Genomic DNA, 26,011 nt, shown 5'->3' on the forward strand with positions numbered 1-26,011 from the left:
TTCAAATGAATAGGACTAACATATATTCCGGCATAGGGAAGTTGACATCACAGCATATTGAATAAGGGCACTGTCCTTCCATTTCTGTCCACATGGGACTTTCTGCTTGAAATCAACATATTAACCTAACCAGGGACAGCTTTCCTGGTGCCCAGGTCTAGAGTCTCCACCTGGCACCAAACCCCCTATCAGCGAACCTGCGAGTCCCCCTTAACTTTCTCTTGTGCTCCCCCATCTTACACTCCACCCATCACTCTCTCACCTGTCCCCCTTCTCTCACATACTCACCATTCTATCACTCCTCTCTCTCTAGTCTCTCACACCCCCCTCTCACTCACCCTCTCTCTCACCCACCCCCCTCTTTCTCTCACTCACACCCATTTTCTCTCACTCACTCAACCTCTCTCTCACCCCTTTTTTCTTTCACTCCCCCATCTTTCTATCACCCCTCTCTCTTCCTCACCCCCTCTCTCTTACTCACTCAAACTTCCCTCACTAATTCACCCTTAACTCACTCACCCCTCACTCACCCACACCTCTCTCAATCACTAAGTCCTCTCTCACTCACCCCTCTCAATCACTAAGCCCTCTCTCACTCAATCAACCCTCTCTCACTCACTCAGCCCTCTCCACCCCTCCCCAATAATTTTACATGGGGGGGGGGTCCTGCGCTGATGAAGGGCCCCATGGCAAAGGGGAGTTGGGGCCCCATGGCCAGATGAAGAAGTTGGGTCTGACTTCCAGGTGCACTGGGGGAGCATGATATTTGGCGAGAGAGGGCTTCACAGCTGAGGAAAGTTGGGGCCTTGCTGCAAACAGAGGCCCCCGGTGGCCCAACACAGACGTTGGACCTGACTATTGGCCGGACCCCCAGAGCTGCCAGCCGGGGACACTTGTCCTGGCTCTCCCCCCTGGCCGGCGGCCCTGAATCTAACTTATTACTGGAAAATAACCTGTGAGCATTTTCTGGTATTGAAACAATCTGGCTGCTCTGTAATAAAACACAGTACTGAGCTCAAGGGCTGACTCTTCTTGAATCCTTATTACGGATTAGGGGTAACCAAATGGGCTTAAACCTTTATTTGAGAGCCTGGTTACTCCCCTACCGTCACAAGCCACGAGGTCATAAAGCAGAATTAGTGACTGATAATTCAATAATAAGGCCGCTGGTTTAGCTGTGCAACCTCTGCAACGCAGCAGACACAAGCACTAAGGAAACCATGTACAAAAAAAAAGGAAGCTAAATGTGATAAGAACTGTGTGTCCTCAATTGAATGTCACTACCCATAATCCTTGTCTACAGCTTAACCACAGTGTGACACGACAATGGGGTGAAAAAAGCAAGTTTGGGGACCTGTGCATGAGATGCAGATATATTAATTGGGTATGTTCTGTAAGACATACAGAACCCCTATAAGCTCATATTGAACCCCCAAAATAACCACAATATATATATATGCATAACGCAACAAGAAAGTATCCTTATAGTAAAGCACACAGGCATACCATGAATAGAATTATGAATACAAAATTTATTGATATAAGGATTAAAACAAGGGTAGAAAAATATAAAAGATGAGGGGGACTCACAACTGACAATACATATATTACACAAGGCAAAGGCACATAATTGGGTCAAGAAAATCACCAATGTCTGATAATATAAACAGGCAAAATGTATATTTGGAGTGGGAGTCTGTGGAGGGGGACCTCTGCCTTTTTCCAGTACAGAAGGCTCTAGTTACTCATTTTTGGGTCACAACATCTACACTATTTTGGTGATGTATCAACATTCTCCACTGTTGTGATACAATGCTCTCAACCTATTCCCTGATATTATTTTAGGCAACATTGTCTTTATTTGCATTTATTGCGATACCATAGGCTTATCTCTATTTTTAGTACACAGGTCTGCAGTTTGTGTTACTATACAGAAGAGTGCCTTTTACAGAGTTACCACTTTTTGTGTTTCCATACATTTTGGCTGTTTATATTATCAGACATTGGTGATTTTCTTGACCCAATGATGTGCCTTTGCCTCATGGAATATATGTATTGTCAGTTGTGAGTCCCCCTCCTCTTTTATCATTTTTCTCCCCTTGTTTTTATCCTTATATTAATAATTTTGTATTCATAATTCTATTCATGGTATGCCTGTGTGCTTGATTTCTTTTGAATAAAATGGTCTTTTAGTTTAACTCTTTGGCCAAAGTGTCGTAAGCCCTTGAGCCCCTCCAAGGCAGTCCACGTCTCAAGAGTATTTAATATATATATTAAATATATATTGCCATGCTCAGTAGCACTATTGTGCCTATATATATATATAGACACTGTACCGTGTATTTGTGTCAATGGATTTAGCACTGAGCTCTGTCTGTGTTTCATGTTCTGTTTCTGGTTTTAAATATATGTTCTGTAAGACAAAGGAATAAAGTCCAGTGTAGACAGAATTTCACAATTAGGTGTTTCTTCAATTTTGTCGGTTTTAGTTTGTCTCATGTCTGCACTATGAAGCTGCTAGTAGGTGCAAACCAGACAGCGGTAGAAAAAAGGTGGTAGGATAAAAGTGGTAAAAAGTGTATACGCATGTCATAAGGACTGAAGACAGAAAAATACAAGTTTTCAGATTATGCATGTCTCCTTACTCTTCCTGTGTTCCAAGACCATTTGGGAGCAAAGAAAGTGTGTTTGGATGCTTTTTGCAGCACAGTTGTGTCAAATGCAAGAAACTGTTCCTTCCATCTGGTGCAGTTTGTTAGAAGCCAAAAAGTGATGGTACCCTAAACTTGGCACATGTTTGCATCTCAGGAAGGACAAGTGTTGCTGGGAGGCACACAGTCTGATACAGATGTAGCCAACGCTATTGCAACAACTGGCATGCTGCAGCAGGGCATACACAATGCACCAGTGGGAAGCGGCTATTGATTTCAATCAGCAGCACACGAGAAGGAGGCAGGGCTACTGCGTGGTTTCAGCTGCAGGAAAGAGCTAGCCGGTTCAATAACATTGCCTACATCTGTGTGCGTAATACAACTCCTTCCTAACTTGCAAACCACGAGTTGACGCATATGGAGACCTAAGTGAAGCAAAGAGGATAATACATTGAGGTAAGGGACACCTTGATAAATATCCCCCCAAATGGTTATATTTATGCAACAAATGGAAATTCAAGTTTTGTTTCTAAGTGTCTGCCCGGTTTAACTTACATAAAAACCCTGTGTGCCAGAATTCCATCACAGAACAAGAGAGACCTTTCCCGAGGAGGTCTCAAGGGATTCTGGGATAAACGTTGGTCTCTTCTCCTTGGTCTCAGGTCCGCTGGGGAGAAAAAGGGTCCACAGAAGAAGGTGCTAAACTAGAAAAAGCAAAGAACGCAAAGGTGAAGATGCCAGAGCAGGAATATGAATTTCCATCACCGAAGATTCTCAACAACAGCATGGGGAGGTCAAACTCTCCGAGGAAGTGGTACTCCCCAATCAAGGTGGGTTTATACATGGACCTGTTGGGTTATTTCACAGTAGGTACAATGTGGACAGTACAGAGCTTTTGCATCGAGCCATATGCCACCATTATGACCAAGGAATATTCATGCAAGAGACTAATGATGGAGTCATAATTACTATATAGAAAACAAAAACTATTTACCAATTAACAAGATCAGATACAGACTGTGGAAGCCCCCTGAATCCTTTGATAACAATGAGGACATTAAGCATTTATATTAAAAAAATGATGCTTAAACTTGCTCACTTTTAGTTAAAGGAAAAGGCCTCAAGTTCCATTTAATCCATTAACCATGCCACTGCCATCTGGCCACTGTGGACCTAGTAAGGACTATATCTTAACCCCTGTGGGATGTTTTAGATCCCGGGAGAGGTGTGCGTAACAGGTTTGAAATGAGCGCCTGTACTGTGTTTGGTGTTTTCTTTCTTCATAGTTAAGGCCAAGCAGCTTGTTTAGGGTTGATGCAAGCTATTTTAAGGTCATGGCACACAGCAGCTATTGAGTTCTCAGGAATTGGTTATTCTGCTTACTATTTCACAACCTTCTGTGGGTGGGAATAAAACTATCCATTAGGAGAAAAATAAGAGCCCGTTAGCACTCCGCTTACTCCACTCAAATATGGGGCATCTGGCAACAGTTAGTAGACTCAGTGAAGATTTAGCAAGTATAAGGGTAATAAATGCAAAGCTTGTGTTCTCTCCTCGGAAAAAAAACACATCCCATTCGGTACCAGAGAGACCTGCAACACATCTGGCAGTGAAGGTGTTAAAGAGAGTAAGCAGCACTGCTCTGGTTGTACTGGTTTGAGCATCTGAAAGATTGACACCTCTAACAGGTATCCAGGTGTTAAATGGCTCAGTGCTCTCCACTCACAGTGACTGCTCATTTGCATGTCACTACCCAGAATCCCTAGCTGCAATGGAAGCACTGTATGCAATATGTGGTATGGTAGGTCTGAGACATATGAATGTGCTCATAAGTGTTCTTTATTACTAAAATCACCTCTAAACGTGTTGGGCTTACTTATGCCCTTTTTGTTTTCAGGACAATTCCGTTTAGGAAAGTATAGCAAAAACAAAAAAGATTTGCAATTAAACTTTATTTTTGTTGAGTAACTTCAGCTGTTCTTTTTTTCTTTTTCTTTTTTTGAAACCAGAAAAATAGGTCGTTGATTAAAAAGAGGAATTTGCATTTCATAACCTTTCGTGAGAAGAGTTGCACAATTTCCAAGGATGTTTGTAGAAAAGATTTAGTTCGGCAAATGAAACATGTTTGTTAAATGCAGTCAAAGGGTTAAGAACGGCAGCATCCCGGCAACAGAACCGCAGTTTTTAGAATTATTTTCTATGCAGAGAAAACTTATAATTTGGGTGATTTGTACGGGCTTGTGTGTAATCTTTATATACTCTGGCAGTGTAGAGGGTAAAGCATAATTAATGTATCTAATAATTGCTTACACACATCAGTTGCACAGTGCAACAATAAGGTTACCCATATGGTTTCATAGGATTGCTTCTCAAAAGTTAGGGCCACCCTTCATACGCATATCAGTTGCCTCCATAGAATCAGGATCATCCTTTTATGAACATTAGTTGTTCACATAAACCTCAATAGGATGACCCTTTTTATAAATGACCCTCTTCATAGATTTCAACGGGATCACGCTCTTGTAAACATCACCCTCCCCATATATTTCAGTGGGATCACCCTCTTATTAATAGCACCCTCCAAATAGATTTCAGCGAGATCACCCTTTTATAAACATCACCCTCCCCATATATTTCAGTGGGATCACCCTCTTATTAATAGCACCCTCCAAATAGATTTCAGCGAGATCACCCTTTTATAAACATCACCCTCCCCATATATTTCAGTGGGATCACCCTCTTATTAATAGCACCCTCCAAATAGATTTCAGCGAGATCACCCTTTTATAAACATCACCCTCCCCATATATTTCAGTGGGATCACCCTCTTATTAATAGCACCCTCCAAATAGATTTCAGCGAGATCACATTTTTATAAACATCATCCTCCCCATATATTTCAGTGGGATCACCCTCTTATTAATAGCACCCTCCAAATAGATTTCAGCGAGATCACCCTTTTATAAACATCACCTTCCCCATAGAATTTAATGGAATGGCCCCTGAAAGTCAGGATCACCTCCTTACTCACATCAGCTGATCCCATACACATCAATATCCCATCCCACTGTCTTCAAAATCAAGAGACTACCAAGAGGACAAGCAACATAATGTATGTGCCCCTGAAAGTGAATGGGTTAGCAATGCATTGAAGCACAGTATAACTTTTTTTTTTGCTTTTCAATATACTACTGCAGTGTATTTTGCCTCCACTGGTAGAATATATATAGAGAAAAAATTAATGCTTGAAATAGGAGCGTCTTTGTACTCTAATGTACAGGTTCCCTTGATGTTCACCCTATAAGGACAGCAATTGTCATTCTCTGAGCTTAATGTTAATGCTTTCAGCATGTGTAGGTAATCATGTCCTCTAGAAGAATGAATTACACTGTGGGGCATACATTCTCTACAAGTCAAGAACTGCAGATATCTTTAATATGTTATTCAGACTGTACTACAAAAGGCATCAGTTGGGTAAAGCTAATGAGCACCACCCAGAGGTGGTTCATAAAAGTACAAGCTAGAATAATGTAATTATGTGATGGCCCAAATTGATGAGACTGAATGATTTTCCGTCCAAAAAGGAACATGGGAAAACATTCTGACTTAATACCATGAGATTTTTAAAGACGTTGACGGCACTATAAAAATGGGCGACACTTCCTTCCAATGAGTTAGACTTAATCTAGTTGAGTGAAATTATTTTCCAATAAGTGAGACTTCATTCAATTGAGTGAAACTGCCTTCCAAGAAGTGATACTTAATACAGTTGAGTGAAACGCCTTTCAAATGAAAACAGAAATGCGCACAGAGCGCACCGGGGGTTAATGACCAAATATAGAGAGCAGTGCTCTACTCATATAGAGGTGCATACATAAAGTGAGTGAATGTGAGCATGCCAATGATAACACACCTACTGGGTGTATGATGGCAAATGTATTCAATAATGTTAAAAAAACACACACAAGGGTTAAAAAATAGGGGTCCACAACAGACCACAGCACATTCAAAGCAAGCGGTTCCTAGACCGCTGCTCTAGCACTAAAAGTGGCCAGACAAGATGCTAGCAAGACAGTGCACTCTGTGCACACACAACATTTACCCCAAGTAGCGCGAGCTGGAACCGCTCTCTGATGCCAAGGGTCCGGACTGCACCAGCGGCGGAGATGGCAACACAGCAAGAGCTACCTGGATCAGCCTTTACCCCAGCCAAACAGCAAGTGCGTATGGTGACCTCACGTGACCTCTACGCGTTTCGCAACCACGTGCTTCGTCAGGAGTCCCAATCCACTGGAGTGAAACTGTCTTCCATTGAGATTCAATCCAATTGTTTGAAACTGCGTTCCAATAAGTGATACTTAATACAGTTGGGCGAAACTACTTTCCAATGAGACTCAATCCAGTTGAGTGAAACTGCCTTCAAATGACAGACTTAATCCAATTTAGTTAGACTGCTTCTAATTAGTGAGACAATAAAGTTGAGTGAGACTGCCTTCTAATGAGTGAGTTAATCCAATTGAGTGGAACTGCATTCCAATAAGTGAGACTGAATACAGTTGACTAAAAATGCATTTCATTTAGTGGAAGGCAGTCTTACCCATTTGGTGTAAAACTGCCTTCCAATGGGTGAAACCCACTCTAAAGGTACAGAAAGCACACTACTTTTTAAGGGATAGTATCAACAACAAATGTCTTTTTAAAATTGAGTATTTTAAAGGACCCTTAAAGAGATAAAGATGAATTTGCCTGAATTAGCATGAAGGGTATTTCTTGAAAACAACTTCAGTGTAATGCCCATGACGTGGATGACTCAGATCTCCAACATGTTGCTGTTTGATATGAACCACATGCTGCACTTTGTTGACATGTGCACGTCTCCTCCAGACTGCAGCTTGGCAGCCGACTTTGCATCATGTGAGCCTCAAATGTGCTCTCTCTTCCTTGGAAAACGTGGACACAACATGTTATGGAGATTCTTGGATGAAGACCCAAAAGGAAATCATCTAACGTACCAAAATCTTCGAGAAACAGGAAATGCTGATGTTTACAACAAGGATCTTCAACAGTGGAAATTGTTTAGAATGAGTCTCACTTGGCAGACCGCCTCACTCATTTGGAGTATGTCATTTCTATGATGGTCTCACTCATTAGTAGAGAGGAGGAAACCTGTCCAAAATGCATTGCTTAATTTTAAGAATTCTCCCCAACAAAAATTGATTCAGTGTGAAACGATTTGCTAAGCCTCAAAGGGCTAATAATTTTGCCGAATGAGTAAACTTTAAGCAAAGTATTGTCAGACGATGAGTGAAACATGGTACAGTATGTGTCCTATTTATACTGTCAGAATAAAAGTAGCAGTCCCACCTTGATCTCCCCCTTTTTTTATATACAGTAGGTGGGAAGCACATACTTAATGGAGAAGGTGCTGCTGATACGTTATAGAAGTTTAAAACCCTCTGCATCACGTAGACCAATAGGAAGCCACAACAAATGATGTTGCGGCTTCCTATTGGCTTTCACGATGAGGGCGATTTAAGACTACATTTTTCTTCCCTAGGAGGTGACTGTACCAGCAGCTCCTTCCCTGGTAAATATCTAGAGAATCAGGGGGTCCCCGGAGCTGAAGATAATTTGGTTCCGCTCTGTAGAACCCCTGCTTCCTATCTATGTAAAAAAAAATGTGATTTTAGAAAATTATGCAAATTAGCATAATAAACAAAATTCCATTGTACATTTACAATGTTTGCAAACTCTGACTCAACCGCTGCTACTTTTGCATGGTTTGCATATCTCGACTCACTGGAAGGTATTTGCACATAGGAATGGGTGTCAATGGGAAGCCAGTCTCACGCATTAGGAGTGAGTCGCAGTCAGTGCAAGACAGCCTCATTTATTAGGAGTGAGTCCCACTCATTAGAGGACAATCTCAGTCATTAGAAGTACAGTATCACTTATTGGCTGACTGACACTCATTTCCCTTATTTAATCAGAGGAGTTTCACTCATTGAAGTCAGCAAAGAAGGGTGGGTAGCCCTGTTGGTCCTTCCATGTACTAACAAAGGAGGGAGAGGTAGTTGGTGCTATGATACCTATTATTGGACTAACAAGTAGTTGATATGTTACAAGCTTTCTAACCTCTCAGGGTCCTTCATCAAATACCCGATAAAGGTCCTGAGAGGTTCGAAAGCTTGTAACATATTAACTACTTGTTAGTCCAATAAAAGGTATGATTGCCCCTTTCTTGTCCATCCCCCCGCACATCCTACTAATTAGGTCACTTGACCTTGACATGTTCACTGCTAATTAAGAATATATTGTGCTGCATCGTTATTTTATTACAGATGTCCATATGTTGTAAATATGGACAGCATTTCTAAAACAATACAAGTGCTAGATAGGATGTAGCGGAAGGAGTACTCAGAGGGGCCTATTCTAGTAGCTTCAATAAACTTGCTCCTATCTCGAACGGTGTGGCATGACCCCACCGAACGGTTTGACATTTGTGTTATCACAGTATTCAGAAAGAATCAGAAACCATTTCCTTAAGTCTCAAACCGTGAGGTAGGAAAATGCCAATACCGTACGGGACATCAGCGATGTGATCTAAGCCTCTCTCACAGTTCTCCGCCGTGCGATCTGGCCACAGTCTGTAAGAGCTGCACAGGTGCAGCTCCCTGCATAGCTCTCACAGATGATCGCAGTGTTTTTATTTATATTTTAATAACAATGTACTGTAGCAGGGGTTCTCCAGAGCAAAACTGCATTCGTTTCAGGTCCGGGGGAAATGGGGTAGTTGCCCCAGGGTGGGTGGTTAGGCCTGTCGGGAAGGTTGTGGGAGGAGTTAATCCCTTGACTACCATAGTGGTGGTAACTGTTATGGTAATGAAGGGGTTAACCACTCCCGCTACCCACCCGAGAGGTCTAACCACTCACCCTGGGGCAACTACCTCCTTCACCCAATCCTTCTACCCCCAAGAAACATCAAATACAACAACCCTACTACCCACCTCCTCTACCCCAACAACCCCCCTCAACACATACAGTACATTAATGGGCAAAATTACTATTATCCAGGTCTGGATAATAGCTAATTTGCCCATTAAAAATAAAACATTATCCAGCCAGCATAATGTAAATAAAAGTTGCACTTACCCTTGCCAGTATACAGGCCATCCTCATCACCGTCCTCCGTGTCCTTGTTCTCCGAGGGCAGAAACAGTACAAAAAGAAAACAAACTAATGGCCACTAACCCTTAATCACCTTAGCAGTTAGTAACCGCTATAGTAACCAAGGGGTTAACCCCCTTCCCTGCTACCCACCGGGATGCCTTAACACCCTCCCCAGGGCAAATATCCCAACCCCCGCTACTCATTGATTGTCACAGTGTTAAACGGCCATGGTTTTCCACTATAACAATGAATGGGCAATCTACCAATAAAAAAACAAGCACCAAATAAAATACATTACAATTTATTTAAAATTTTAAAAAAATCCAATAAACCAATTCATTGGCACAGTGGTACACCATGCCCATATAATATGGTCATGTTTGCAACTATGAAAATGAATGGGCAAGCTAAAAAAAGAAACACACAAAATATAATACATAACAATTAGATAAAAAGAAGCCCTAAAATACAAAACAATTAAATAAAAACAAGAACCAAAAATACAATGATCCTTAACAGCCGATGCGAAGAAATACATGATCAAATCTTGATTTAAATGACGTCTCCCTGGTGAGTTATTCATTCTTTTCTTCTTCCTTCATTCTTTTCTTCTTCCTTCATTCTTTTCTTCCCTTCTGTCTTCTTTACTTGTAATCCAATAGGGCAGATTTTGGCCCGTCGGCTTCTTAAGCTCAAATGAAATGGGACATGCCTTATACAAGGCCTCTGATGTCACATTTGAGTGTCAAATGGTACACCCCCAAAACGATTAGCTGGTGTACCATCTGACAGGAGTTTTTTTTTTTTTTTTTTAAGTATGTGACGTCATGGAGGGAAGCCAGACAATCAGGTAGGCTATGCTTCCCTCCCTTTAAAATGATGAGATGTACACCTCCAATCTGATTGGTTGTAGTACCATGTGACAGCTTCCATTTTTTTTTAAACATGTGACATCTTCTTAAAGGTTGGGACGTCACATTCTTAAAAAAAAATGGCTGCCATCACATGGTACTGTAACATGTGATGCCTCACATGGTATATTTCCCAATTCAATTAGTTGTGATGGCAGCCATTTTTTTCTGGTGACATCACATCCTTTTAAAAAAAACTGTCACACCTTAAGACACACCTGCTTAAAGAAGCATATGAATAGCACTGTGAATATTCTGAACACATGATACATAAAGCTTGGCCCCCTGCAGACGCACTTACCAGAACTCCCTCCTACTGTCTCTGTACGTTCTCCCTACCTACCAATTAGATTGTAAGCTCCTCGGGGCAGGGACTCCTCTTCCTTAATGTTATGTTTATGTCTAAAGCACTTATTCCCATGATCTGTTATTTATATTATCTGTTATTTATTCGATTACCACATGTATTACTACTGTGAAGCGCTTTGTACATTAATGGCGCTATATAAATAAAGACATACAATACAATACAATACATGGTACACCAGCCAATCGGTTTGGGGTGTACCGTTGACACTCAAATGTGACGTCATAGGCCTTATATAAGGCCTGATCCATCTCATTTGGGCTTAAGAAGCTGACAGGACAACATCTGTCCTACCCCTGTTGGATTATAAGTAAATAAGACAAAAGGAAAGAAAAGAAAGCAGAAAAGAATAAAATAATGAAGAAGAAAGAAAAAAATGAAGAATGCACCATATAGACATCTCTACAATCAAGATTTGATCACAGACTTCTTAGCATCGGCTGTTGAGGTTCATTACTTCGAGGGTCAAGAGTTGGTGCTTGCGTAGGACGGGGTGAAGACATCAATGGTAAGAAAAACATTGATTGTATTTTAGTTAATTGTGTATTTTTTTTAGTTTGCCCATTGACTTCCAATGTGTTTATTTATGCCCCTTTAGGGCTATAGATAAACACAGTGCCAAGCAATGCATTTTTTTTTTTTTTTGCAAATGCTTGTTTTTATTTAATTGTTATGTTTTGTATTTTTGATTCTTGTTTTTATTTAATTGTTTTGTATTTTTGGTGCTTGTTTTTATTTAATTGTTATATTGTATTTTGTAATTTTTTTTAGGTTGCCCATTAATTGTCAGTGTGGCAATCCATGCCCATATATTTTGGGCATGGTTTACCACAATCACAATCAAAGGCTTTATCGTGAAATGCTTGTTTTATTTAAATGTCATGTGTTTTATTTTGTGCCTGTTTTTTTTTTTTTTTTTTAGCTTGCCCATTCAGTGCCATAGTGGCAAACCATATCCATAAAGTAATGAAAGTGTTAACTCCTCCCACAACCCTCCCGTAAGGCTTAAACACCCACCATGGGCCAAATACCACCTTCACGCACCTCTGCTACCTATAATAAATCAGACACTCGTAGCTAACCCCTTCTTAGCGTGGCGGTGCGCAAAGTGGGGGGCACGAGATATTTTGGGGGGGCATGGGCGGTTGCAGAGGCCCCGCGCTTTTCCTTAAGGCATTTAAATTAAATGCCAGGGGATCGCGTGAGGCCTCTACAACACAAATACCGGGGTTCAGATGCGTTGATGTGACGCATCGCAATGGCAACGCGGCATCAAATGAGTGATCTCACGTCTGTCTCCATGGCAATGAACATCACGTAACACCACGGCATCATTTGATGCCGCCAAACCAGGTAGGGGGGTGCGAAAGCAAGGGGGAGCAGGCAGGGGGGCGCAGCTCCAAAAGTTTGCGCTCCCCTGCCTTAGCGGTTAGTCGCTAAGGTAATGACGCTGCCTGTAAATGTATTTATATTGCATTGGATTGAAGCCGAGGGTCTACGGAGCTGGTATTAATGAGTATCATCTCCGGAGACCCCAGCATCAATCCGAGGCAGGAAAAAAAAATTCTAAGTCCTACTCGCAAATCCCATCTCGCCACCCTCGGGGTTGAATTGGTGATTAGCTTGCTAGGTGAGTGCCTTGATGATCGCATCCTAGCTACTAGAATAGCGTGATTTTATCAAAAACGCGAGTTGGAGCAGTTTTTCAGCTCCCACTCGGTGTGTTTGGGCCGCAGCGCTACCGCTAGGGGAGATGCACTTCCCGAACGAGTTTGGCAGGTCATCGGAGCTTTCTGAATAGCAAGCTTGCCAAAACCTTCAAGAAGTGCTCAAAATCCTCGATGAGTTTGTTATCGAAGTTTATAGAATAGGCCCCATAGAATGATTTCCCACCATAGTTTAATATACATGTGCCAAATGTAAACTCATCCAGTTTAAAACAGCAGAAAAGCAACACAATGCGATTAAGTCCTCAGATTTCCAGTGTGTTTCATGGAATCCCATCATGTTTCAATTGAAATTCCTTTGCCAGTGCTGACGTGAAACACTCAGTTATTGGAGAATCAGCATTGCAGGTATGAATTGTATGAATTGTAAAGATGGTGAGTTCGAGGTGCAATATCTGAGCTCACCCCGAACTCCCGCATTTCAGAACGATACGAAGCGCTGCACAGCCCAGTCTGCAAGAGTCCTAAGCAGAAACAATCCAAAAGCTTGTCGTCGTTTCCTAGCCTGGAACATTGGGAAAGAGCTGCCGTGTGAGCGAGAAAGGAGACGACCTAAGCTTGTCAGAAGTGTAGGGGGAAAAGAGTAGGAGTTGACTGAGCTAGCTGGGAGGACGGGAAAGTGGGGAAAAGAGGTGGTTGACTGCTGACTGAGCTACCTGGGAGGAAAAGGGACAGGGTCGGCATGAATATACTTCACTATATATAATAATTATTATTATATTATACATAATATAAGAATAATTATTATATTTTTTATATATATATATATATATATAAACAAAATGCTGCACATTTACGCAATGGTTACAGTGAGGTGCACAAAGAAAATAATAGGTATATCACAACAGCAATCCAGCACACTCGTCTTGATGAAGAAACAGTGCATGTTTTATTTGCAGGTGATATTGACATTACGGTCCCCGTTGAGCCCTTGACCAAGAAGCATATATATTAAGGCTTAGCTTGTGAATATATCGACTATTTATTAATAGAGAAAGATTTTTCTCTCTCTATACAGTATATAGATATATATTAATTATGATGTTACTAAGGACCCAATTGAAATTGTATGCAATCAATTAATATTTAATTACAATTTATAAAAACTCTCCAAAATAGGTCATCACAACCTCATTGTGTAATTAACATGATAATGTCACTGCACGTTATTGTTTTATTCTAAGATGTCACTATTGTCTGACTCTATAGAGTCAGATAATTGAATTACTTGAGAAACCATACATTACTGGTTAACCTATAACTGATCTCTATAGTGTTTAAAGCATGGTAACCAATATTTCATACGCAGTGCTAATCCGTAAAACACCTCCCAGCATTAAAAAGATATATGTTTTCCCGTGCTAGAAGGTGTGTTATGGCTTAACACCACTTATAAAACATACAGAACACCTACAAGCTCATATTGAACCCCCAAAATACACACAACATATATATAAGCATATAAGTTTCACAGAGGAGTGCTACTGAGCATGGCAATATATATATGTAAAACCAGAGACATAACATAAAACACAGACAAAGCTCAGTGCACATCCAGAAAAACTTATATACAGTACAGTGCCTAAATATACATGTATAAATAACTAATAAATAAAATGGTCTTTTAGTTTAACATTTTGGCCAAATTGTTGTAAGCCCTTGAGCTAACTGCACGGCAGACCACGTTTCAAGGGCCCCTACACTAATATAGATTCTTAATAACCTGTGCATTGCCAGGAAGAATGATTTATAATAAATCTGTCAATATTAATGCTAATCCGTAAAACACCTCCCAGCATTAAAAAGATATGTTTTCCCGTGCTAGAAGGTGTGTTATGGCTTAGCACCACTTAGTAAGCAAAGCCAATGACTCTTCTGTAGCTAAACACACATCTGTACTTTTTTCTATTTACAGGGGAAACTCGATGCCTTGTGGGTTCTGCTACAAAAAGGATACAGTCGGGTATCTATAATGCGCCCTCTGCCTGGAGATAAGGTACATTGCTATTGTAAACTATTAAATAATCGTCACATGGAGAGAAGTTATATCTTAGTCCAGAATGGTCCACATCTCTCACGTCTCCACAATGCCTGCACAGCTCCACCAGGCGACCCTACGCATTTTGCTATGTTTATCTTCATCAGGGAAACCTGACTCATTTGTGTCTGGTCTCCTGGTATGCACATTGTTTTTACCCTAGATGTAAGTGAGGATTAGGAGCTAATATGGCTCTTTTAATACATTTTCTATTTTACTAAGGAAAGGCTGTGCTTGTCCACTTCTTGTCATTTTCTATATATGTGGGGGTCCCCTGTTAGTGCCTTGCGTCAGACCATTTTGTATTATATGGACGTTTGGATCTAAAAAATATACTTGAGTAGAGCACGGATTTTGTTTGTTTTATGTAAATTAATTGTACCTGTGATACTTTGCAGTGGAGCAATACGATTTTAGTTCATCATAGATTAAATTATCATGTACAGCCAGTGGTTAAAGTGTGATGGTACTAAGACGTACTAAGTACCACTACTTTTTTTATTTATGTAACCCTTCTTACCCGGCTCCAAACAAGTTTACATCAGATTTACTATATACATGGCAGTGCTCAGTCTCTCATACCTGTTCCAGGAGCTGGGTTCATGCAGGCTGGGCGTGGATGCTTGACTGTAACAAGGATGGTCGCCAGGAACTTTTATAAAACATATAGTGCTTTATTCAACATCCATCAATAATGCTCCACAGTCATTGAGATACTTCACACTTGACTGATAACATGGCAAATAATAATGTGCAGGACTTCATCCACTTTGTAGCTCTCACTCCTAAGTAATGGACTTATCTGGGCTTCATTGCCTTTGTGGCTCTCATTCTTACACTGGATTGGTACTTGGCTTGTTACCCACAGTGAGGATTAAACTGACAGTCACTTGCACAAAGTTAGTGATATCCCATGTTATACGGACCTCTCTGAAATACACTTCAGGTTGCTGAATTAGGAACCTGCTACCGCATACTTCTTCCATTCCTATCTGATCAGGATTGCACTAAGGACCTTCTGGTTGGGCCGATCCAAACACACTACAGAGTTACAAACACTGAGAACTCCTTACTAAAAGCATGCTTTCTCCTGTTAAATAGTGAAAACAAACTCAGACCCATGCTACTGGAGCTTGCTTAAAGGGTACATTCCTTTTCTCAAAACAACAAAGGGTGACAGGACACTTCTTAATACATTTAGCTATACGCACAAACCTATTTACAGGACTCGCTGTGAGGCCCCAGTCTGAACTCTAAAGAACCTGTTTCTAGAACATTGAGTAGAGCTGTATATAATCTATCTTCCCATGGTGACATCACTGGTCACAAGACATACTGGGGAGTGGCAATCCCTTCTGCATAGTCATCTTGCATCACATGATGGGGAGAGGTGTAACCTGAGTTATCCCACCCGGTTAACCCCTTAAAGCCGTTAATCCCTTATTTTAAATAATATTCCCAAAGGGGGACCTCATATGCAATGCTTAAGGGCCACTACTTTGTTTCTTATAAATGCAATATTGCATTTTTTTTATTAGGTAAAGAAAAGGGGGTTATTTTCTGTTTTGAAAGCAAAAATATTGTATATGTAACCCTGTTTCCCCCTCCCCCAGTCTCTACGGGAGTGTGGGGGGTGCATGGGGGCTGATTACATGCGGTGTGGTGCGTACCTGTGAGGAACAGGAGGGCCTGAGCTTCCCGCGGTGTGTGGGGAGCCAGGACCGGGCTTCTGGGGTGTTAGCCTCCATGATATCTTAGTGGTGCAGCGCCTCCATCTTCTATACTCCCAGGGTAATGGGACAGGACCGGTATAGAAGAACCCCTCAGGTCCCAGGGTTATACTCTCCAAATCACACACAGTCTTTACGGATGCAGAAAAGTCTCTTTATTTGACAGAGCAACGATATCCCAACGACAAGGCTTTTAGCAGCCGCAATACAATCGCCAGGGCGAGGTACAACCCGCTCACCTCCCACGACTTCCTCCTCTCCTTCCCTCCAAGTCACTCTGCCGACAGGATGGTCTGAGCTAGGGCTGCAATACCCCGTGGCCCACCCCCGAGGTTAGCCTCGAGGTGGGTCTTGAATTCTCTCCCTATCACCCCTGGCAGCGGGGTGAGGGCATTGGTCCACCAGTCTATACTTCTACCAGCTCTACTGTTAGACGCTGATCGGTTTGGTTCCTCTCGCTCTCATCCGGCACACTGCGCCGGGGCGCCCGTAGCCTCCTGATACTCCTCGGACCATTCCGCAGGATTCGTGGCTCACGGCATAATACTCAGCAGCTCTAGACTCTCGATATCACTGCTCACTCGAACTCTTCCTAAGCTACTCTCTCTTTTGAAGAACCATCAACAAGAGAGGAACACGGCACACAGCAAGGACGAAGAACAACTCTACTCCCCGGAGTGGGCTGCTAAATATAGAGCTAGCCCCTCCCCTCATGGTGTCAGCAGAACCTCCCCTCTTGCTCACGCCTGCAGCAGAGTCCAGGCCTGCGTCTACCACTCAGGTTAGGGCTATGAAGGGGGAAAACCCATAATGATTACTGTTGCGCCTGATCTTAACAGGACTTACCGCAGTAGAAGGAAGATAGGTATAGCCTGAGCTGTTTACAGGGGGCTACACTCTCCCTATGGTGGAATCCAATGGTCCCCACTTGGACCTATCTTTAGCAGTATCATCCTGCGGCGAACCACCTGGGAAAAAGCACACATAACAATATAATACATGCATAATGAGGTAGTAATTGTAAGTACATCCGGGTACTCCCAACATGGAGAACCCTACAGATAGTGCCTTGGATCAGGCTTCCTTACACGTCGTCCGTTATGGTCAGTGACAGTCACCGCGAACGACTGAACCGGCCCATGCTCAGGCCTGTATTTAACACCGTGCATGTAAATACACCTAGCGATGCTCCATATACGCACTAGCTCACTAATCTTATCTTCATTGTGATACCCCGCCCGACCGTACTTGGTCCGCAGGTACTCTTGAACTGCCTCCCTAAGCCAACTATCTCGGTTATCCTCAACCTCTCTCATGATGGGCTCCGGCACATAGGGATATTCATAACCGTGTGACTGATGGTATCTAGCGACTATAGCCCGGTCAGCTCGACTTAGCTTGGTAAGCGTGCGGTGCCCTGCCCTGCTTGGCAGTACCCAAAACAAGGGCTCCTTGGAGGCTACTTCGTCATACAATATACTAGGGCCTTGAGGTACAATACGTTTCTGTTCTATCTCCCTCAACCGGTCATCCAACTCATCCCCCATCTCCTGCGGAGTAAAAGAACCAGCCGCCCACCAATGATCTACTACATCGTTCTTAATCAACAAGAATCGTGTACGATCCATCCCTTCGTGGTAACCGGTGAACAAAGGCGCCCACCATTTATTGCGGTGCTCGTACTTAGCGACCTGACTAGTGCGCTCTACATCAGAATCTACCTGTGATGATACCCCGGAAGTACCCGCATCAGTAGATCGCGAGCAGTCTCTCCGTCCCTTGGCATTATAATACCTAGTGGGGTTCATCTTGGACACCACTGGGCTAGTAGACCCAGCCTCTGCTGGAGTGTGAGAATCTCGGCCTCCCCCTTTAGCTGCAGGAGAAAACGGCACAGGGTTAGGTACAGGTATAACACTAGAATACGGTATCTCCCCTTCAGACCCTTCCTCACTCAACTCCCAATCCCGCAAGTCCTTGGAGTATCTGGGGTTTTTACATAATTTATCCCTGGTAGGTCCCGGTGGCACCACTCATGAAGGGGCAGGGGCAGTGGCCGGGGCAGGGGGGCTAAGGGCCGGGGTAGGAGAAACGTCCAGAACATTGTCCAGCAAACGGATAACACCCCCGCCCAATGAATGTCTTCTTAGCGGCACTCCCCCTCATACTTTGGACTTCTCGGGGAGAACCTCGACTCTGTAGCTTAGCCCTGGCCATGACAGAGGCTATGTGTTGCGGGGAGAATATCCCCCCAAGACTGGTCTTTCTCCCAGTGGACCCGGAACTGATGTTATCCGAATCGCCTGCAGAGCTCCCATCCGCCCCGGGGTCACGTGCCGGCCGTGCGTCGAGGACCCCGGGGGCGGCGGGGGAACGTCCGGCACTCGATCGAACAAGTAGGCCTCAAGCCTCTCTTTCTCGTTCACCATGAATGCGGTCTGTGCCTGGCGGGAGTAAGGGGGTGGTGGGGTCTCCTTACCACTCCGCTGCTTTTTGATGACATCGGGCTCCGCTAGGATCGTCTCGGTCTCCGTCTCCGTTGCACTGGGAGTCACCACGGCGGTGGGACTCATATGGGCCTCCGGCCGCACCAGTGTTCGCCGTCGGATGGTCCCCGGACTTGTCTGTTCTCTTTTGATGCCTTTGGGGTGGTTCGCCGGTAGGCGCATCGCCACCGATGTTACACCCATCTCCTCCTCTGAAGAAGAAATCACGATCGGTTCCTCCGCTGGGGAGTCACCTGGTTCTTCAGCGATACAACCCGTGGATATGGGTACTAAATGTCCTCGTTTGTATACCTCCACTGCGGTTGCGCTTGTCTGGGTGGCCAGCTTGCTTAGTTCAATAACTAGCTGAGCCTTGGTTCCTCCCGATATGGTATACCGGGGACCCAGGGCTGTCTTTTCTTTGTCGTCCGCCACCTCCGTCAAAGTTCCTGGAGAGGCACCCCGTGGCGTGCCGAACAAATCCCGCGGTTCGGTTGGCCACAAGTAAAACGTGTCACATTTAGCACATCGGGCCTTGGTACTTGGCATCGCGCCGGGTAGTCCGCAGTGCACACACAAGCACCGAACATATTCGTGCTCCGCTACGGCCACGACCAGTAGGCCTCCAGGTACTTGGTGAATGGAGGTACTTATCTCCGACATGATTCGTTCAGAGGGAAGACAACACAGTTTTCCAGCTCCTTGCTCCTTGAATGCCAGACAAAAGTCACGCTCCTCACTCAGGTCTCCGGTCCCTCCCTTCGCAGGGGAGGACCTTCCTGATTGGCTCTGGGTGGGCCCCCTCCCTCTGGTGGAATCCAGAGGCGGGGTCTTTTCCTTGTCAGCATGACGTGGCCTTTTGGCTTTCGCGCCACTCCGCTCCTCCTGCAAGGAATCTGGGTTTGGCGCCAGACTCTTGCACATTTCCCGCCACAGCTGTCTCAAAGTCCTTTTGCAAATCTCACGTGCTTGCTCCAGACTCGGCGGGAACCGCCATTTTAGCTCGCCCTTCCGCGGAGCACATGTAGGGATGGCCGCCATCTTGGATACTTCCACCAAATGTGCCTGCGCCCTACTCTCCATGTCTAATGGGTATCTCGTACCTAGACCATGTTTTCCCTCCAAAAGTGGACTCTGCATTTTCATACTGTATGTGACCCACTAAATTGAGGTGGCTGGTACCCCAGGCTCAACGGAACTCCTCTCCTCCTCTCCTCCTACGTGTACGTGCTCTGTGGTGTGGGTGATAGCTAAGATACCTCTTCTCTAGGTATGGGCGTCTCCTGCTTTTGGCCACTATAGCGGGGCCCTGGGCCATGGTCCCTGGTCTGGTTAACAGGCTGACAACCCCAGTGACTCACGCTACCTGCCTCAAGGGACTTGATCAGCTCCAACTATCCACCCCTCCGTAACGCGGCCCTGGGCCATGGTCCCAGGATTGGTTACCGCTATGACCCCCCCAGTTGCCTCACGCTACCTGCGTAATATCACTTGCCGGGAGAGTGCATCTTAGTCTGTCTGTTCCGCCTCGCTATAAGCCGGTCCTGTTCTGATAGATATCCATCTCTCAGCAGCGCCTCCAAATGTAACCCTGTTCCCCCCCCCCCAGTCTCTACGGGAGTGTGAGGGGTGCATGGGGGCTGATTACATGCGGTGTGGTGCGTACCTGTGAGGAACAGGAGGGCCTGAGCTTCCCGCGGTGTTGTGTGGGGAGCCAGGACCGGGCTTCTGGGGTGTTAGCCTCCATGATATCTTAGTGGTGCAGCGCCTCTATCTTCTATACTCCCAGGGTAATGGGACAGGACCGGTATAGAAGAACCCCTCAGGTCCCAGGGTTATACTCTCCAAATCACACACAGTCTTTACGGATGCAGAACAGTCTCTTTATTTGACAGAGCAACGATATCCCAACGACAAGGCTTTTAGCAGCCGCAATACAATCGCCAGGGCGAGGTACAACCCGCTCACCTCCCATGACCTCCTCCTCTCCTTCCCTCCAAGTCACTCTGCCGACAGGATGGTCTGTGCTAGGGCTGCAATACCCCGTGGCCCACCCCCAAGGTTAGCCTCGAGGTGGGTCTTGAATTCTCTCCCCATAACCCCTGGCAACGGGGTGAGGGCATTGGTCCACCAGTCTATACTTCTACCAGCTCTACTGTTAGACGCTGATCGGTTTAGTTCCTCTCGCTCTCATCCGGCACGCTGCGCCGGGGAGCCCGTAGCCTCCTGATACTCCTCGGACCGTTCCGCAGGATTCGTGGCTCACGGCATAATACTCAGCAGCTCTAGACTCTCGATATCACTGTTCACTCGAACTCTTCCTCAGCTACTCTCTCTTTTGAAGAATCATCAACAAGAGAGGAACACGGCACACAGCAAGGACGAAGAACAACTCTACTCCCCGGAGTGGGCTGCTAAATATAGAGCTAGCCCCTCCCCTCATGGTGTCAGCAGAACCTCCCCTCTTGCTCACGCCTGCAGCAGAGTCCAGGCCTGCGTCTACCACTCAGGTTAGGGCTATGAAGGGAGAAAACCCATAATGATTACTGGCGCCTGATCTTAACAGGACTTAACGCAGTAGAAGGAAGATAGGTATAGCCTGAGCTGTTTACAGGGGGCTACATATACATTTTTAATGATGGTCCAAAGTGCTATTCGCAAATGTTTAAAAATAAAATTAGCACATTTTTAAATTAAACACACTGCCATTATTGTTTTTCTTAACCACTTGGATTACTGGTGCACAGAGCTTTCCAAACCTCACATGTTCCTTCTTCAAGCGTATTGTATGGTCTCATAGGTAACAAGTTGAACAAATTCTTAACCAAGTCACTGAAATGGGTTTGATAAGTTAATTTTTTTATAGCATTTTACCGTGCACAGTTCCGGAAGTCTAAAGTCTGACAGTACACATGTGCAACCTGATCACTTATGCGTCACGTGATCGCTCCAGTAATAAATCACATGAGCGCAATTGACCGCAAATGTCTCTCCACTACTGTTTTGATCAGACTGGCTGCTTCATTGAAGCAGTGAGCCCGATCACCCCCTAGAAAACGAGCAAGTGCCCATGGCGTACCTGGTACATCATTATGGCATTGTAGAGTTTTGAATGGTAAAGGAGGAGTTATGTGTGTGAGCACTTTCCTGTTCTCTAAATTCCCCAATTGAGACAGTAACGAGCACTGAAGACACTGAAAGGGTTAAATTAGTCAGAAGCATACTTAAAGATGCAAAACACACACACAACCAGGACTGTATTCTATATATGGGCAAGCAAACCAAAGAGGTCAGCTGGTCATGTGTTCTTATCTGTAGTGAGGTCATGAAGAATTGGTTACGAAATTCCTGGCATAGAGCCTTAAAATGAGGTCATTGTTTAATTTCCGATAGTAGAAATACATGTATTTGTGAGACTTGGTGCTCAACGGCTGCGATTTTGATGGGGAAGGATTTCATGACTGGTTCTTGTAGGGACCACATTTGTATTGATTTATTGATTATTATTAATTTTAGGATTCGACCCTGGGGGTTCTTTGTAGCTGAACAGAGGTTTTTGAAGCTCAGCCACTTCCCCCCTCCCCCCCTTCCAATCCTGTTACAAAATCTATTGTAATGTTTGGTGGTATTGATGCCTTAACACGTCATTGTCAAAGGGGCCTGCAGTGCAAAGTAGTAAAGGGATCAAAGGCTTAAAGTGTATATATATAGGTGTGTGTGTGTGTGTGTGTGTGTGTGCGTGCGTGCGTGCGTGCGTGCGAGGAGTGGACACGTAGACAAGTAGTTTGGTCTTTGTAGTGGTTAACCTGCTGGAATTCCATTTCTTTGACAAATCACTATCTCCCCAAAATGTTTTTCGGCATATATATAGTGGTATTGGCTAAGCAGTCACAGGAACTTTTGAAATAAACTAAGTGATTTATTTAGTACATCATGTTTTTGGTCCTGTAATAGGATCTTTCTCCTATTCTGTAATAGGACCAAAACGTTGATGTACTAAATAAATCACTTACTGTACTTGTTCTCAAAAGTTCTTGTGATTCCTTAGCCAACACCACTATAATTTTAACCTGTTCATTATAATGCACCCAGGCAAGTTACGTGTGTGTGTCTCCTTATAACTGTAGTGCTTGAAAGAATTTGTAGGCTCCCCTAGACATACAAAGGGTTGTGAAATCCTTTTATCAGTCTGCAGTAGCGAAGGGTATTGTAGGTTACCAACAGTCACAGCTGCTTCCAATAAGCATCTGAGCGCAGGTCACATGGAGATTCCTGCGGTGTGCTCACATTTTCAGAAGCCTTGTGTCTTCCACTCCCCTCTGCATTAATAGTTATTTTTACATTGTAGCTATGGAGAAACTGGATGAGGCAAAATGCAGCAACTTAAAAGAGCGTCTTATCTTATTTCCAGGTGTCTAGGTTTTGCTTGGCACACGTTTTAGAAAAACTCTCCCGCTAAGGCCCCAATTGAACCAGGCTGTTCAAATGAATGTATTGTATATGGGGGGAGCAAACTACACCATATTTATAAGAGCAAAGAATGTCATTGTATTGTATTAGACTTAATTCTTTGATAAATCTGTTGCAAACTTTGTTTCCTCTTGTTTTGGCCCTGATCCACATTATGCCTTAAAGGAGCAATCAAAGTGTTTTGCTTTCTTAAATGTATGTAACCCCTCTACTTTTAGCTCTAAAACTTATGACTATTGCTGAAGCAGGGCACGAGCCCCTAGTGATAACTTACAGGGCCACACGTGGCCTATGGTCAGGCGGCGGGAAGAACACGGACATGATATACAGGTGATAAAACAAGTTTACTTAACCACTACTAACTCGGATAAACTGTAATCCTCAACCAAGGATCCCTTTCAGACAGGTGAGAATCAGTGTCAGTGGTGAATTAGCCACCCAATCCTGGCAATATTGGCTTATAATAGTACACAACGAGTTCCCACGGTGTGCAGGTACTAACCGTTGCAGGCCTGTACTTCGAAACGGGTGCTGCTGTACCGCTGTGTTCTATTGCCGGTGAGGGTCCCCTCTGATGGCGCTTGAACTCTCGATTACGTCTGGACTGCAACTTTCTGCTCCTGATGCCGCGTGCACGCATGCACCCTCTGCAATCCGTGACCTAACCTGAGTCCTCAGGTCCACGCACATCTGATATCAACATGGCTGTCCCCCTTTTTAGAAGCTCCTTTCCCTCTTCATCCCTGTCATGGCAGACCAGGGCATAAAATAGGGATCAAGCACCAGACAGGACAGAGAGATTAAATAAATGTATATTTATTCTGACTGGAGCCAGCAGACACCACACAATATCAGAACTGAGCTATACTCACCGTCCCTGGCCCATACAAGGGGGAATCCTAGACAGTCTAGGTGCCCGGCGTCATCACAATGACTTCCCAGGTGCAGCTTCCACTCCTGTGAGGACTCGGAGTCTGAAGGTAGCACTGGATGCAATTCGAAAAGCAGCACTTTTCAATCTCCCACGGTAGAGTGCACATGCACGCTATTTGGTCGCTCCGGCACAATCACGGAGAGCCCCGCTTAGTTAGTCTATGTGAGAGTAAGAAACCACACCGGTACTGAAATCGGCTGCAACTGATAGCCTTCCCATCTCCATAGACAAACATGGAGAATGGGCCAGTGATCAATGTGGTGAGCCAATCACTATCTGTGTTGGCCAATCTGGACAGGGGGCATGACAAAGAGGCCGAGGCAAGGAGGGCGGGAATTACAAACCGGACAATGAGAACAGTGCCTACCTCTTCCTGTTCCAATCGCCGGCACTCTATCTCTTGAGGACATAGGCACCTCTCTGTCTGGGCAGACAATGGCTCTGATTACCGGACCAACGGCTCCCAGGCAGAGGGCTGCCCATCCCCACCCTCCATTGTCCACAATCTCCTCGTGTGACCAGCAGAACCCAGATTCCTGGGCGTGCAGGCCAGGAAAGTATTTTGCCAGCCTATCATGCCCAGGACCTGAGGAATAAACAGTTTACACAAACACTCCAACAGTTCCACCATAATAAAGGTTATACACAGTTTTCACATACATTTTTGGCCAGATAAACCATGATAGGATGACTACACACCGCTACCCTGTATATTGATCAGGACGATGGGGCAATGGCTGGGCTTTACCTTTATTGCCTCTATCGTCACAGTCCCTCCTCTTCCACAGCCGTTATTAGCTACTCTCATGTCCATTACCGTCACATGTCCAGAGCACATTGGAGAGGAACCTGCCAGGGGGCAGTGTGAGTGTGTGGAGCTCATCAAACAGGGGGTTACATCCTCCCCCTGATAAAATGTTGGTCCTGGGTTAAAGACCTTGTCGCACATGACCTAGCTAACACATATTTTCCTCTCAAAGGTACATAGAATTATAGGTACAGTGGAAGCAACACACATACAATTTTTTAAGGATTGCAGTACTATTACACCCCATGGTCCCACAGCTCCCAGGGTAATCTGTCTCTAGAGTCATAGGTACTACCCATTTTGCCACTCTAAAAATGAGAATATCTGTCGACACCTCCGGAGAATCGTAGGTCAAGTCTCATGGGGATTTTAGTCTTCCTTTCTGGACATGGGTACTACTGTTACTTACCCGTCTTTCGTGGTACGGGTGGATCGTTCTCTGTGGACTCTGTCCTCGGTTTAGTCGATCTCTTCTCCTAGGTTGACTATCTACTCCTGGAATTCTTTCTTTCTCAGGACATCGCACCAACTGACCCATTGGCAGGAGATGATTTCTATGCAAGTTCTTCTCTGGCCTACTTGCCTTTTCGGGCCTACTCAATACACTGGTAGTTCTTTTATTTTTTCTACTTCCATATAAGGCTACGGCCCCGCTGCCTGCGCTGCATGCGCGTCTGCCAGGTTGGTGGTGCGTGCAGCCGAGTCCCCCGGTCTGCAGT

The 26,011-nt window shown here is 44.4% G+C and overlaps 1 protein-coding gene across 1 annotated transcript in view; it reads left to right on the forward strand.

The window, feature by feature from the left end:
* ANTXR1 (ANTXR cell adhesion molecule 1) overlaps positions 1-26,011 on the forward strand; it is a 184,732-nt gene that overhangs the window by 138,952 nt on the left and 19,769 nt on the right. The window contains exons 16-17 of the mRNA XM_075601304.1: positions 3,314-3,481; positions 14,742-14,822. Coding sequence (XP_075457419.1) covers positions 3,314-3,481; positions 14,742-14,822 — 249 coding nt within the window. The remainder of the gene's footprint in view (positions 1-3,313; positions 3,482-14,741; positions 14,823-26,011) is intronic.

This window comes from Ascaphus truei, chromosome 5, assembly GCF_040206685.1.
Source record: "Ascaphus truei isolate aAscTru1 chromosome 5, aAscTru1.hap1, whole genome shotgun sequence".
Lineage (NCBI taxonomy): Eukaryota > Metazoa > Chordata > Amphibia > Anura > Ascaphidae > Ascaphus > Ascaphus truei.